The sequence below is a fragment of the Ammodytes marinus genome (assembly GCF_949987685.1).
Source record: "Ammodytes marinus genome assembly, chromosome: 10".
NCBI lineage: Eukaryota > Metazoa > Chordata > Actinopteri > Uranoscopiformes > Ammodytidae > Ammodytes > Ammodytes marinus.
In genome coordinates, this window is record NC_137214.1 from 27,528,724 (window position 1) to 27,544,557 (window position 15,834).

The 15,834-nt window shown below is 40.1% G+C and overlaps 3 protein-coding genes across 3 annotated transcripts; 1 reads left to right on the top strand and 2 right to left on the bottom strand.

Annotated features, from left to right (window-relative positions):
• Positions 1-302: 302 nt before the first annotated feature.
• On the bottom strand, positions 303-7,306 carry pabir2 (PABIR family member 2). Its single transcript, XM_080035299.1, has 10 exons — positions 6,352-7,306; positions 6,111-6,189; positions 5,951-6,004; positions 5,148-5,191; positions 4,971-5,025; positions 4,490-4,591; positions 4,024-4,109; positions 3,632-3,696; positions 2,910-3,009; positions 303-2,110 (listed from the first exon to the last, which is right to left on the bottom strand). The coding sequence occupies exons 1-10, from the start codon at positions 6,471-6,473 to the stop codon at positions 1,972-1,974; spliced, it is 846 nt and encodes a 281-aa protein (XP_079891425.1). The 5' UTR covers positions 6,474-7,306; the 3' UTR covers positions 303-1,971.
• A 394-nt stretch (positions 7,307-7,700) lies between these two features.
• hprt1 (hypoxanthine phosphoribosyltransferase 1) lies at positions 7,701-14,359 on the bottom strand. The gene is made up of 9 exons (XM_080035559.1): positions 14,176-14,359; positions 12,018-12,124; positions 10,910-11,093; positions 9,924-9,989; positions 9,541-9,558; positions 9,367-9,449; positions 9,143-9,189; positions 8,881-8,957; positions 7,701-8,733 (listed from the first exon to the last, which is right to left on the bottom strand). The coding sequence occupies exons 1-9, from the start codon at positions 14,200-14,202 to the stop codon at positions 8,686-8,688; spliced, it is 657 nt and encodes a 218-aa protein (XP_079891685.1). The 5' UTR covers positions 14,203-14,359; the 3' UTR covers positions 7,701-8,685.
• A 97-nt stretch (positions 14,360-14,456) lies between these two features.
• On the top strand, positions 14,457-15,801 carry LOC307256541 (uncharacterized protein). The gene has a single exon (XM_080035560.1). The coding sequence runs from the start codon at positions 14,530-14,532 to the stop codon at positions 15,067-15,069; it is 540 nt and encodes a 179-aa protein (XP_079891686.1). The 5' UTR covers positions 14,457-14,529; the 3' UTR covers positions 15,070-15,801.
• The last annotated feature ends 33 nt before the right edge of the window (positions 15,802-15,834 follow it).

A 15,834-nucleotide genomic window follows, 5' to 3' on the forward strand; every position in this document is an offset into this window, starting at 1 on the left:
TCTAGAATTTTTTTTTATTTGGCACTCCTACTGCTCCACCGTTGTGAATCTTTTATAATAGGTCCATGTTGTGTGAATCTTTTATATACTATCTATGGTGTGAATACGGTTTTAGAAACCATGTGGTCTTAGTAGTGCCCTGGATGCAGCGAAAAGGTTTTACATCATGTAGGTTTCGGAATATTTAAAAAAGCTACACACGCACATAAAAGTAATAAAGAAATAATTTATTTAGTCCCGATGTCTCAACGATTGCAATCACAAAAGACACACGCATAGGCGAGGTGTTAGCCTATTAGACATACAGTAATATTACAGACATACAGTAACAGTTTAATATTTGCTAAATTCATGCTCTGAACACTTCATAAGATGACATAGGGAAGGAAAAAAATATCTTGACACATCTAACCCCCATTTTCTTATTCGTATCAAAGGGGAACACTCAGTAAATAAACTGCAACCACACTTCCATAAAATGATTTACAACCACTTCCTGTTTTGTACAAACGCATGGAAGGCTACAGAGACACGAGGACGTTACATCACAGGGGGTAACTGGACACGAGGAGGGTCCACGACAGTTTAAAGCAAAGTTTAGGTGCAAATATCACAGTACAGGCTTTACCTCTAACATACTGTATATTTTTACTTTAACGATGAAGTCAAGTTTTTTTAACGTCTTCCCCCGTCAACACACAGGCTAAAAAAAAAAAAACAATTACAGGATCCAAATCTCCTGTGCAAAAAAAAAGCTTATTTTAATAAATGTAACCACAGCAGGAACAGCAGTCTCTTTACATTACTCACAATGGGATGGTGCCATTTTGTTTTTTCGCTGCGCGTGCCCATGGACCCAACAGTCGGTTGATTTGGTGTCGGTAACGGTAACACAAATGGTACACTTCAACAGTAAATAGGGATAAAAAGCTATCACCATCCATATTTTTTTTTTTTTTTTTAATAAACATTTTCTCTCCATCCATAAATAAGAACATTTCTTCAGAAGACAGACAACTGAATAATTTCTATACTCTGCTTATCTACAAAAAAAATATCCCAACGTAAACACAGCATAAAGAGGATCCTTTTAGTGTTGAAAGCCCAACAGTGGCGACCATCTTACTAACTGCTAGTTGCATTAAATTGCTCACACTAGGCAATTCAAGTTGCAGCAATTCTTGGGGCATAAAAGCCAAACTGAAACAATTCACCACAGTTCACAGCCTCCGTCCATAAAAATATTAAGAATATCTGCTGAAAACTTTTCTTACAATATAACAGTAAGGAAATGTCAATAGTTTGTACCCCACAAGTAGTTTTATATTCTTTTACAAAGAAAACCTTTTGCTGTTGAAGACATTTGTCCATATTCAAACACAGCCAGTCCCCAAAACTTAAAACTATGTATGACATTTTGACAAGGTTCATATATACATAATTACAAACAAACAAAGCAGGAAAACAATAAGTTAAATCTTTTTCTTACAAAATCTGCCCCTTGCATACATACAAAACAGCTTGTGGTCATAAGTTTGCCAGCACAAAAACAGGGAAATGTACACATCCAATAGTCTTTTTTTAACACGTTTGTCCAGTGCTTAATGTCTCTCTCCAGTTAAAGGGAAACTGGTAGGAATACGAGTTGAAGCAAATCCATTTCTGAACACAATACCACTATGAAAGCAATGCACCATCCACGATCCTCTACTAGCAGCTGGTGCTCAGTGTCTGCAGTCTCTCCTAGTTACACTAGGCTTTACCTCTTGCACACAAATAACCCCGATGCATGGCTTTCATTTCCTTAATTCAAACATATCTTAACCCTTCGAGATGTAGCAATTTTTTTTTAAAACATGGAGGAAAGATCCACTTAAACCAAATCTAGTTTTAGGTGAGATGGGAGGGTCTGAGAGGGAGGTTTGTTCCCCGGAGAAAGGCCTTAATAGTGTGCATCGTCCCGGGCCGGTCTCACTTTGGGGAAAGGTCCTGGATGGAAGCGAAGGGCGAGTTGCTGGACGAGGAGGGCGACACTCCCTCCATCTTGCCCGGGGAGTCGGTGGACGAGCAGACGCTGCTCAGGCTGCCGTCCAGCAGGTCTGGAGAATGACTGGGAGGAAATAAAGTTGAAAGTTGTTAAGTGGACCAGTTTAAGACTCACTTTTTTTTGTTGCATTGGCCTTTAACACAAGTTCAGCTTTTGGATAACTTCTGTCTTTTAAATGTTGCTAATTTTATCTGTTGTGTTTAATAATTATTTTTATTCTTAGAGACATATTTACTAGTATTTTACTATGCTTTTATTTCCTATGCACATTGTAAAGCACTTTGTGACCCTGTCTGTGGAAAGCGCTATATAAATACATTTTACTTAAATTTAAAAAATCTCCTGCATCACAATCTGAGTCTATAAAAGATCTCAGTTGATTCTAGTCACTCCAATTGGAAAATGAACACAAAATACATTCACGCAAAACTCTCCCAAACCTAACGACTATTACACCCATTTCTAATAGCTGTGTGTGATAAAAGGGAGTCACTCAGTAAGATAGTCCGTTTAGAAAACTAATAATACATAGCCAATCATGTGATCAATTAGTCAAAAGACAATTTATGACACTGTGAGCTGATATTCACAACAACTCTACAGCATTTGGCAGAGTACGAGTAGTGAAAGTGTAATATTTAAAAAAGGGCAATAGCTCAACAGTATGGGAAACCTTAGTAGGTAGCTAAAGTAAATATATTGTGTTGTGAGAAGCTATTTTTCCCCCAATAAATATCATGATAAACAACCCTACGCTGGATGAATTGCCTCAAATCTAACACAGCCAATGAATCCTAAGTAACTCTTCCTGTCCCACTGTGGAGCGTTCACATGAGGCTCATTATGTGAACAGTATTCTTACCATGAACTGAGATCTGACAGGTTGGAGACGTCTGAGGACAGCATGGTGGTGGTTCCCTGGAACAGTCTCTTCGGCTGAGACTCAATCTCCATCTCACCTCCTAAAGAGGAAAGGGAACCACATGTTTAGTAATCTCACAATACAATACAATACAGTCTGTGGCTGATTTAAAAACAGGACATTTGGATGAAATACAGTGTTTAATTACATTATTTTACCCTATTGGCAGTTGGCACTCCTGCGAACATGACCCCGAGTTAAGGTGGATTCAATGATTTCAAAAAGGCATTTCGAACGATTGATGACTTACAATCAGGATCGCATCAACCCGTAAGATGTATATATTCCTGTGTTGCCTTTAAGCTTCATCTTATGTCACATCTCTACAGCATGATGTAATAAAAAGAAAATATATGAAAAAGTAATGTGGGCGTCTTATACTACCACTCAGCCTGACCTTGATAGACTGGCGGCCCTGTTAACACCCAGTGTAATAATCTAGCATGTTTGTACTTGTGCCTTCTCTCCACATGAATCGAGAGAGGCACACACCTGCCAAGGGCCAACACAGGCCCAGGGCAAAAACATGCAGTGGTAAAGTTCAACCTCAAGTATTTTCCATACATTATTAAGTGTGTCTTGTAGTAGAGGTTTAAAAAGTTCAGGAGACAAGGATTATGAAAACATTACGGATTTTTTTTATGGCCTGTTTGCTGTCTCACCTTTGCGTTTCATTGGACCAAGTATGCTGGCTCTGATGCAGTTGATTGGGCTTTGACTCCGTCGGCTAAAGAATACAGAAATAAATACACTTTTAAAACAATATAATTTGAAATTTTGCCACAAGAAGTCACCATCAGTTAGTTACAAATGCACCTGTAAGATATGTCATTGTAAATATTTGTGAAGTGCATAAAAATGGGCTCTTTTCCAAAGGGAACCCATTTAATGCCACTAGTAGAAATTAGTCAAATTGGAGCCAGCTGGTGCTACTGTAGTCTCACAGCAAACAGATGTGAGTCAAGTAGTCCTTAATTTAGAACAAGAGTTAAGGCACACTGGTACATTATCAAGTTATGAACTGTAGTTATTAACTCAAACAGTTAGCGCTCACCTGAAGCGGCGTGTGGGGCTGGGTACTGGGCTAGGCGTCAGGCCGTTGCTGCTCACGAGGATTTGTAGTGAAGGAGAGAAACACTGCTGCTCGCAAGAAAGAGAAAAAGACAAGATGTCAATGAAGTCTAAGATGTTATCAGGATATGACTATACAATCATAATTTGGCTGGTAGCAGATTAAAGCAAAACTATATTGTTTATGATGTGTTAGTGTATTAAAATAAGCTATCTTTGTTAAAAGGAGGTCAAAGTGAAGAAAGAAAAATGCAAGAGTATTTTTAGACTGCATCAAACTCAATAGGAACCGAGTTTGTTTTGCTGTTGCTAACCTATCTCTTCCTGTAGACTTCTACTCACTAATTTGATTGCATGTCATTTGATTGCTAAATCAGTTTAGCGTACTACGGTCCTCCGTTTACTCGCAGTATAATCAGGTTACGTGGAAACACTGAGATCAGTTGTACCTTTTTTCCGATCCCTCTGGTCGGGGACGGTGCGGGCGACACGGGCACAAAGTCGACTCGCTTTGGAGACGAAGAGGCCGACTTCTCCAAATCATTGTCGCTCTGAGGAAACACAATTTTCAAAACACATTGGTGGCAGTTTCATATTACGTCACATCTTAACATTACTGTACGTATAGCATAAAATGTATATGTATCAAATTAATGTGGGCGTCTTATACTACCACTCAGCCTGACCTTGATAGACTGGCGGCCCTGTTAACACCCAGTGTAATAATCTAGCATGTTTGTACTTGTGCCTTCTCTCCACATGATTCAAGAGAGGCACACACCTGCCAAGGGCCAACACGGGCCCAGGGCAAAAACATGCAGTGGTAAAGTTCAACAGAGGCTGACGTTCAGGGACTAAGAGAAGCATAAACATGTCAACAAACACTGATGGGGGCTGCTGGACAAACTGCAATGTAGTGTCATTCTTTACCAGACTTAGGCTTTCCTCCCAGGACTGACTCATCTGCATGGCGGCTTGAACTTCCCTGTGTATACAAATAGAAGAACAGACAACAAGTTAATGATTATTTGCAGTTTACAGACAACAAGGTAACAGTTCAAGAAAATCCCCTCATCCACCAACTGCACCAATAAAAACGTAGCTTACCGCTCATGAGCAGTTTCTCTGTTCATCACATCTATACCCTCTTCCTGCAAAACACACAAGAGGAATGGTTATAAAAAGGCTTTAACACGTCATCTTAGTTTTAACTTTTCTTCTAAATGAAATTAATTATTCAAATGTGATTCTAAAAACACATCCAAAACTTTTTTTTTCATTTCAGCTAGTTAAATAACTCCAGCCAGTGAGTGACAGCACCTCTGTGGGAAACCGATACCAGCAAATCATCAACTTTATTAAACCGATTATTAGCTCCAGAAAGTGTTACTCTCATGTGTTCTTTTTTTTTTTACTCCATCATCCCCTATGGCAACCGAGGGAGACAGTTTGTGGTGTGACAAGCTTCCTTATCAACAAGAAACATTTCCTAACAGTCACCCCTTTCTTAACTTTTCTGAATAACAAATTCTTAAAATCTGATTTCAAAATGCCACACCAACATTATTCTATCTAAAGTCATTGCAGTGAGGCCTCATTCGAACTTAGAAAATGGTATTGTACATCCCCAATCTCATGTTAAAAGCAAACCTTAACCATTTTTAATTAAGCCAGTGATCTGTTTGAGTCGGTTATCATCAAACGATCATTTCTATAAGATCGACGGCCCTGCGATGTGTAACTCGAGCATGTTATATTTTGAGATCAGGGTTTAGAGACAAAGTTACATTGTAACAGATTGAAGCCTAACTCGGTTAATCTTTTGGCGAGAAATCTGAAGTACTGCAACATGTCTGACATTCTCCTTTTTTAACATGAAACATTTTCAAACGTGGTCGCCCCTTTCTTACTTGTTTGATCTGATGGAGTCTGGTGCTGGGGACACGAACAGGTGACGAAGGGACCTGTGGAGAGGGACGCGTGTGGAGAGAACATTCAATACCAAATAATTCAAGACACAAATTTACTTTGGTAAATGTTTTTTTTTTTTTTTCAATAACAGTCTTGTACCATGTTGGGCCTGTTCACAACTGTAGTGCTATTTCTCCGGCTACGCAGAACCTCTCTTTGGAACACTGGGGCGTTATCACTGGAATGACAAATTCACATATTAATATATAGGCCATGTGTCTCCTGCCCATGAGGTCAGTGTAATGTAGTTACTTCAATGTGTCTGAAACAATTAACTTTCAGATTATTATTATTATTATTTAGTAAATTTATGAAATGTAACTATTCCATAATATAGAACCTTAAGCCATTTATCATGGGTGCACTGTTGGATCTCCTCAACTGTCCATCGCCCTGGGCTAACGATGAGATTTCCAGATCCAGCTCCATCGTTTCTTGTGGCATAACCCCCGAGTTGCTCATGGTTTCCTTAGCTAACTGACTCTGATCACAAATTCATACGCTTTTTAAAAACGTCCAGCCAGCTAAGTGGTGGTGTTACATTGTTGCTCTCCAAACTCTTAGATGTTTTGCAGACTCATAATCAATTAGGGCAAGTGAGACAACCCAGCTAACGCAACGCAGTTTACTCACAGGATATATGGAAGGCCTAGTCGTGTTTTTGAGCAACTAAACGTTTGCTATCACTCACAACAACGTTATCCTATCAATCCTTTCCATCACAACTATATGATTAGCCAGAAAAGGCCTATGCAGACGTTATTAGGAGTCACCAACTTTCCCCTGATGGATGGCTAGCACGCCATGGCTACATACCGCACAATGCCCGGTAACAGTTAGCCAGCGACCTGTTTGTTTGCTGGTGCATGTTAGCTCCCGTTAGCCAATTCAAACAGCTGTTAACTTTGGTTTAACGTGGTTGACGTTAATCGAACGATGCGGCAGGTTAAGTGAAATTCTTAACGGGAGTTAACCTACCAGCTATAACACTGTAAGTAGCTAATTTAAGCTAATACTGCTGCACTTATTGTGACCTAGCCTGATAGGCTACACTAGCTAAGTTAGCATTAACGCCTGTAGCCACAATGCCATGTCCAGAGAGGAGAGAGGGAGGCCGGGTGACCACTTCACTACTTGCCCCTGTCCATCGGCCTGGAAGCTGCTACAGTTCACAGAACTACACTAAAACTGCTATAAATAATCTAAGCTATATCATTGCCTTTCTTTTTTTTCGTTTTTCTTGAGATTGCCGCCAAGAATGAAGCTGATCCCAGATGATCACACAGTAGCTAGCAGCTAGCATCAAACGTCACGCCCCTTTGTAACGTCACCAGCAGGCCGGACCAATCATATCGCTCCGCCTCCACGGCGCGTGCTCGCTTAGGCCGAACCACTCCTCCGAGTATCCCCGGATAAACCTCTTCCACCTGCAACTAGTGCCGTTGAAACGTAAAATGTCTCATCACACCAGAGTTAAAATGTATGGAAGCTAAATTCAACCATTAAAAGAAAAAATAAGATGTTAACTTAGCTTTGACAAATAAAATATCCTCATGGTAACTCAGAGATAAAAAATTAAACATTATGAAATGTATTATTTGTTGCTTGAATATTGGGTAATATTGAATATAAATATAAGTGTTTGGTGTCATATATTGTGAAAAAAAGCTATGTAATAGAATGCACTAGTCACAGGAGGGGTATGAACATTTAATGGATTGTGGTCAAGCAAAATTCAGTTGACAATGGTTCACAGCGATGAACAAGAGCATTTTGAAAAGTAAACAGAAATAATTCAATGATGTCGAATTCAACGACCCTTACATACAGATTAAGTACTTCAAAAATATGATTGATTATCTTTAACCATCAATTGAGCATTTACACATCTGTAAACTATATATATTTTCCAGCATAAAAAAAGGATCTTTGTTTTTTATGTTACACAAAGAAATCAAATGCATGGATGATTTTGTTCAAACAAAGATTTCATTATCACTCATAATTCAGAGGACATTTTATCTTCAGCATGCTCATGTGCTTATTCAGGGACAACAATAAACTTGCTTATTACTTTTCTACGCTGTGTATCTCATCACACAACGCAGTGTTCGGTCCCAAAATATACATTTAAAGAAAACGTAACATCCTCTTTAAAAACAGCTATTGATAGTTCCCGGTATAAGTATAATTATTACAATAAAAACAATATTTTACTAAATATAAGGTTTCTAATTAAATTCTTATTGTAGCACAATTTTCATATTTAAAGCTAGCAGCGTTGCTGAATAAATTACTCCATTGTTTAAAAAAATAAAAACAATAATTCAGTGTGGGGGCATAAAAGCGTGGTACTCATTTCAGGCAAAGCTGGGTTCCATGCTGTTTAACCCAGACGTGGTTCTATCTAAGGTGTGTGTGTGTGTGTGTGTGTGTGTGTGTGTGTGTGTGTGTGTGTGTGTGTGTGTGTGTGTGTGTGTGTGTGTGTGTGTTTCGTGGCTAAAACAGGCAATGCAGCGGTTTATAAGGATTATAACGCCATCAGTGTATCCTCAGGGACCCTTAAGCAGGCTGAGTATTTGTGGGATACAAATAATGAAGAAATAAAAACATCAAAGGAATCGCATAAGGAAAAGATATGACCAGTTATTTGAAAATTGTTTCGAGCTGCTCTTCATGCCTTGTACTTCTCCTTCCCCGTTTCGCTTATGACGCAGATGTGCTGAAAGAGAGAAAGGATCAATGAGTATTGCAACATATTATGGATTTGCAACGTCAGACCTGGCAACACACTGTTAACACAATCCGTACCAACTCTACTCAGAACTATCATAAGTTAAAAAAATATATACATTTCCAAAATACTTACATTTAGATCTCTAAAGTACTCGTTGTAGTCTAGTGCGTAGCCCACCACAAACTTGTCGGGTACCTCGAATCCTACAACTGAAAGAAACAAGTGGATAAAATCAGTTACTAGCCTTTGTTGTGGCAAATTCTTAACACTAAAATGAAAGTATGCAGGGCTTTATTATTATTATTAGAACACTTATTGGCAACTATACAGTACATTACGCTAACAACACATTTCACAAACAATCTGCTAAAAACATATATTATCTTGAACTCACAGTCTGGTCTGTAGCCAACACTTCTGGGTGTTCTCTTCACCAACAAACTGAGGACAAAAATCAAGCCCATCATCAATCATAATACTTCAAAAACACAGTCACACAAAAACTGCTTAGAAACACATCAGTCTAAATATAAAGCCTTTCAGTGGAAAACATTCCAACAGACCAGACAAACATGATCACAAGATAGCAGTGGTTTGATAGCAAAGGGATCAAATTACCTCGCTACTTTAACCATTTTGGGTTTAAACTGCTTGAGGAGTTCCAGTAATGTCTTCATGGTCTTCCCAGTGTCGATGATATCCTTGAATCACATCATGAGAGAAGTTCAAAACAGCCGTCTTGGAATATAAAACAGTTTCTAATTTATAGTGGAAGAAAACTTTGGTACGTACCTCCACAATCAAGACATTCTGTGTGAAAAGAAAATATCAATTATATTAGAATAACAGTGGAGCTTGCCAAAGAAGAAATGTGACATGTGTGGCCTTTTCAGTACAGTTACCCAGGAAGTTAACATTGCATCTTTGAGAAGGAAGCTAAGGGAGCCATAATGAGCGAAGTATAAGTGGAGCAGGAAAGATTTTTCTTTTTACAGATAAAGATTTGGCAGCAGACAGAGAAACAAATGTGTGTTTTCTACAGTTAATCACATGACGTATTTGTCTCAAAACACAGTCCAGACAATTTCCCTAAATCATATAAAAGAATGGATTTTGTCATAATTATCAAGCCATGTTTAAATAATCATAACCATGGCGACCTCAACACTTCTTACCTTTCCTGTCAACGTAGAGAGATCGTCTCCACCAATTACTTTGATTTCACCAGTCGACTGGTCGTTCTGTGAGGGCAAGAAGAAAACAGACAGAATTAACATTTTATTGCAGAAAATGTGTCAAGTAACATTAACATGGTGGTTCTGTTAATGCAAAAAACTGTCTTTGTTGCACAATATATAGTTTGTTAGATTTAAATGCATCAACATGTAACAATCCAGTGAACAAAATTATGTTTCCATTCAGTATTTCTCACTCAACCCATTTTGTGGATCACTAAGAGCTGAACCATTCACCTGTTTATATGTTCATTTTTAATTCGTCCTTGATCAAGACAATAAACCTTGAATTGCTCCTGATGGTCATGATGTGAGTGGGTTTATGAGAGGTCCCATTCATCGTTCATTTCAATATACTCAAAACCTGATATTCACAAAATGGCAGTGGAGAGAAACGCACGTTCATTCTTATTTTGCAAACTGTCTCATAATTTGGCTAATACATGTGTTTGGATTGAAACATTACAATTAAAAGGAATGCATTCTTCCCTGCCTTTGCTGGAACATTGCTATGATTTTCAGCACCACCATATTTTGATCAGTAGTAAGCGAGTGTGAAATTATGTGCAAGAACGTGTACTGCTCGCTCATGCGTGGAGATGTGGATTTGCATTCTCCATACAAACTAAAAAGGGAAATACTTGGCAAAGCAATGCCCCACAAAACTTCAAATCTTTTAAAGGTTGAGTCAGTGATTCTGGAGAATGCTTGTTGTCAAAATCAGTGAATATCTCCTCACGATCCATTACCTGTCTGTACTGTGTGTGCGAACAAAAATCCAGTGTTATGCTCTGTAAAAGGGCATGTTGCTAGCTGTGGTGGGCCCCCTTTGTTAACATACCCTTTGTTTACATAGCGAAATGTATTATCAAGTAACTGCTTTTATAAAAGATGCTTTTATCAATTGGATAAAATGATTGATTTACACAGTAGCTCTTGAGGCGGATGAAGTCGACTGTCATGGGGATGGAGCGGTCACTGTTCCTGTTCAGGGCCTTGATGTAGTCCAGCAGGTCGGCAAAGAACTTGTAGCCGCCTTTGAGCACACAGAGCGCTACGATGTGATGCCCTCCCATCTCCTTCATGATCTCACGGGCCAGCCTCTCTGTCCTGTGTGTGTGTGTGTGTGTGTGTGTGTGTGTGTGTGTGTGTGTGTGTGTGTGTGTGTGTGTGTGTGTGTGTGTGAGAGAGAGAGAGAGAACGATTGTTATTATTTGTAATATCTGTAATGCTTTGTCAACACTGACACCACAAAAGCCATGCCAATAGAGCTATTTGAATTGATAGAAAGAGAGAGAGAAGGGGGAGAGATGGGGGGAATAGTCGGCTCAGTTTTCTGCAACAGTCAGCAGTAGTTCCTGTATCCTTTCTGTTCGTGTCAACAGGCATATCTGTCATTACTAGAGCACTCCCGGGTATAATAACACCAAAGATAGGGTTGGGTATCGTTTGAATTTAAAGCTCCCATATTATACACTTTTCGGTTCTATTATACACCATATTATATGGTCTTAGTGGTCCCTAATAAGTTTTTCTTTAATTGTTTGCTGAAAAAACTTTCAGATAATTTATTGTACAATGCTGATGTTCAGCTTATCTCTCAATGGCCTATTTTTTATAAAGAGCTGCAGCTCCCCTCGTAAATATACAATCTTTGAGCTCCCCCCGTCGGCTGTCCGGAAGCGAAGCCAGATACGCCTCGCCCTCTGTCTGTCAGGGCCGTGGACCAATAAGAAATAGGGGTGTGGGCTGCACAGTGGAAGCTTCTGGCTTTCCAGTTTTTGAGGTCAGAAACGAGGAGAATTCTGACTAGAGTATATTGGGGGGGAGGGGTGGGGGTTTCAGAAAGGGGAAGAGTGAGAAAAGGAGAGATTGTTATTGGTTACACCGTGGACCCATGGATATGTTAGAACACATTTAAAAAGTGCATTTAGCATAATATGTGACCTTTAAACAATTCTAGTTGCGATTCCGGAAATATTGAAACTTTGGTGTCTTCAATAAAGACCTATTTTAGCCATTATTGTAACCCACCTGTCCAAGATGAGTCCATGTGGAATGTAGACCCTGTCCAGGTCGGAGGCGTAATGCTTTGGTATGCAGAAAAGGTCCAAGTCGTAGCCCTGCTCATCATCACTGATCTGAAATATAACATGGACAGTCACAGAAGGGTTAAAACAGAATCTCTGTGGTGTTACCTAACATGGGCCACGGGGTATCCATCTGATACAGGTTGGCACGAGGTGAAGGGGTCTTAGCGTGAGGTTAGAGGTGCTCAACGTTTCCCACCCGCTCCCTCCATACTTTTTCCGGCTTCGACAGTTTTGCTGCCACATAGGAGAAGGTCTGATTCTGTACTGATTGTTTAAATGTTTTATTTGTGTATATTTTTCACATTATTCAATTTATACAAACAGTTAAGAGGACAAAAAATACAAACACACAGAAAAAAGTATACAAAAGGTCAAGGGACAATCACTATATCATGGCACATTTTCAAAAAATATTAATATTTTACAGTATAGTCATATTGCCAGTGCCTGTGAATCCTATCCCATTGCTTCTACTGTCTTCTTAGTAAACAAGTTTTCCAAAGCGCAAAAGCAATACCGAATGCCCAATGAGCATGCCCAACGGCTTTCCAAGAATTCCATATTATGCCTAATTATATAAATGTCTCTGTATTTTATTTTTTTTGTAAAATCAAATTAACTGTCTCGGGTCAAACTGCATGCCACTTGAAGCCAGATTTCGGCATGACTGGTATCATGTGACAGCTGTTGCAGAGCCCGCGGAGCTGTGGGAACGATGTGAGTGGCCGTGAGCTCACACACAGTGATTGTAACAGACTATGGGGCCTAATCTGGATCCTCCCAATTTAGTCAACAACATCTCACTGCTTTACTTCTCAGTGGATTTGCAAAGTAGTGCCCAGTGTGCCCACCCCCTCCCCTCACCTCACCATATGTGGTTGAATTAGCATTAAGCATTTCCTCTTTTACCCACTATAATGTAAAGAAAAAACTGTACAACTTGTCCCATCTGTTTGGGCTACACCCTTTCAGTTCAAAATAATAATGAGTGATAGTGAGCAGATGTCCTCGTGGAAACATGATCTGTGGGAGTATTTTCCACCGTTACTCACAGGCCTGTTGTCCCTTATTTAAGCAACAAAGTTTACAAATTAAAACACGAAAAACAATCCACTGATATGAACTACCCCAAGTTCGAACGAGGAGCTACCTTGAAGTTTGAGCTAACAAAGTCCATGTTTGGTCGAGATAGTTGTACTTTGCTGGCTGTTAACTCAACTTGAAATGTGACATAAGACAGGATAAGTCACTGTTTAAAAAAAAAAAAAGCTTTGATCAAAATGTAGTTTTTTTAATTGCAATGTATGGAAATGGGTGTAGCAGTGAGTGAGCAGGCCAGATCATAGAAAAAAAGATTGTGAAATTTTGTAAATGCTCATGGAAAACACAGCACATTCTGTTATCTACTAACTCTAGTAAAGAGGCCACAGTACAATAGGCTGGTGTTGTTGAGATTGGGAAACCTTGAAAGAAAAGACACAGATACTGAATTGTAAAAGACACAGATACTGCACACAAAACCATCAAGAACCCAGCTTTTTTTCTTCGTTTTTAACAGGCCCTACTTTTAATACACACGAGGTCAATAACACACATCTTTTAAACATAACGATCTACATTTGAATTGGTCATTGCACCAGGATACCTAAAAAGTAAGAAGGTCTACTTTAAATGCTATGTATATTTAAAAAAAAAATATATATATATATATATATTATAGAAGACTTTTCAAGGATGTGTATAGGGAAACCTGCTGGTAGAACCGGTATGCAGATCGTGCATTACATTCAGGCTGAGGTAGTTTAATTGTGTGAAAATGTGTATTTGTAGGCTACTGTTAAAATCTGTCCACATGTAGGTTGAATATGTCTCTCAAAAAATCGCCCACTCTTTTGCGTCAAATAAACCGTCCGTGGAGAGCGCGTGTCTGTCTCATTCGCCTCGTTTCAAGCTACAATATTGTAAACTTTACAGCAAACAAACAAGATGGCAATGAAGCAGTAATCTACGACAACCGTGAATCTCTCATTTATCTCCTGTTGCTAAGGGTCTGGGGGTAGATAAAATAGGTGGGAGGGGGGGGGGGGGGGGACACTTACCACAATACAAGAGCTGGGGGCTGCCATGTCTGTATCGGTCCCGTACCGTGTTATTTAAGTTTTCAAATGGAGAAGACAATACAAATGTGATCTTGGATTTGGTTTCGTGGACTCTTCAGCCTTGTGACAGGGGCAGCAGCACACACATGGAGGTAGCTAGCTACCGTAGGCTACCAGAGGGGAGGGGGAGAAGAGGCGTGGCGTCGCAAAGGTTCCGGGTTCCGCTAGTGCGCGCGTTGTGACGTCAGCACGGCGGCCAAATCAAAAGAGACGGTTGGCGGCACCTCATTCCATTCGACCCGCAGCTCCGCTCGTGATCAGTCCTGTCCCTGCTACTGCTTAGCTACACCCAAGATGTCGGACGAAGGAAAATTGTTCATCGGGGGGTTGAGCTTCGACACCAACGAAGAGACTCTGCACGAGGCCTTCGGTAAATATGGAACCATCGAGAAAGTCGACGTGATCCGAGACAGAGAGACCGGCAACTCCCGCGGCTTCGGCTTCGTGAAGTACGACAACGCCGAAGATGCTAAAGATGCTATGCAGGCCATGAACAACCAGGAGCTCGACGGCCGCAACATCCGCGTGGACGCAGCCGGCAACGGGCGTGCCAGGGGAGGAGGCGGCGGAGGAGGCTACAGTGGCGGCCGAGGCCGTGGCGGCGGAGGATACGGTGGAGATAGAAGTTATGGCGGAGACCGATCCTACGGCGGCGGCGGCGGAGAGAGAAGCTATGGAAGCGGCGGCGGCAGCGGTGGCGGCTACAGAAGTGGGGGTGGCGGCTACGGAGGCGGTGGCGGCGGCGGCGGATACAACAGAGACAGTAGAGGCTCTCGTGGTGGTGGATATGGCGGCTCAGGCGGATACCGTGGTGGATACGATAGCCACGAGTAAAATCCAACTCCCTGATTCAAGATCATCACTCGGCGGGCTGTATTATCCGAAGTTCCTCAAGAAAAATGTCCACGTGTTATTATTGCTGACCTTAGTTTTGTAATTCTGTTGTAGGCTAGTAGCTCAAGCTAGCATCTTAAAATTGGGGCCTAGAAAAATGGAGCCCTGCGTTTTGGTCATTCCTTTCAATCCTCGAAAAATTAACATTTCCAGACTCTTCAAGAACATCTTGCTTGATTGGGCATCTTTATTCCTCAAATGTCGTTTAACCAAAAGTCACTTGTGTAATCTGGTTAATACTTTTAAGACCCATTTTTGGGGATCACATTAGCACGATTAGCACATCTTAGCTCTCCACGTGGCCTTTTGTTGAACAGCCATTTCCATTGCTGTAGACTTTATCCAGCACGTTAAAGTTTTTCCTGATTTTTGATTCCTTGCTTTTTTCTTTTGTTTGTTTTTACATTGAAATATCCGATGGAGCTTTTTTTCATGTAAAGGAAAATGGACTAATCTTGTTTAAGTGATCGAAAAATGTAACTTCTGTTTCCCCAAAGTAATATCTCAACCGGGAACATTTTTGTACTTTGTTCTTTGTATGATCAACACTTTTTCTTTGTCAGTTTTGCTTCATGGAACCTATTAAACATACGGTGGAAAAAAAACTAAATCGAGTGCTCTCTTATATGTATGTTTTTATATATTTTTTCAATAAAGTTAATTGAGACGAAAGCAGGTTGTGCAATTACATTCGAGTTAAAATTA

Bases quoted from the DNA above. Each gene is read 5' to 3' on its own strand.
- LOC307256541 (XM_080035560.1), top strand. From the start codon at position 14,530: ATGTCGGACGAAGGAAAATTGTTCATCGGGGGGTTGAGCTTCGACACC.
- pabir2 (XM_080035299.1), bottom strand. From the start codon at position 6,473: ATGAGCAACTCGGGGGTTATGCCACAAGAAACGATGGAGCTGGATCTG. The intron at 5,026-5,147 runs GTAAGCTACGTT...TTGTATACACAG, and splicing joins AGAGAAACTGCTCATGAGCG to GGAAGTTCAAGCCGCCATGC. The intron at 3,697-4,023 runs GTGAGCGCTAAC...TGTATTCTTTAG, and splicing joins AGCCCCACACGCCGCTTCAG to CCGACGGAGTCAAAGCCCAA.
- hprt1 (XM_080035559.1), bottom strand. From the start codon at position 14,202: ATGGCAGCCCCCAGCTCTTGTATTGTG. The intron at 11,094-12,017 runs GTGGGTTACAAT...ACACACACACAG, and splicing joins CATGGACTCATCTTGGACAG to GACAGAGAGGCTGGCCCGTG. The intron at 8,734-8,880 runs GTAAGTATTTTG...TCTCTCTTTCAG, and splicing joins AGTACTTTAGAGATCTAAAT to CACATCTGCGTCATAAGCGA.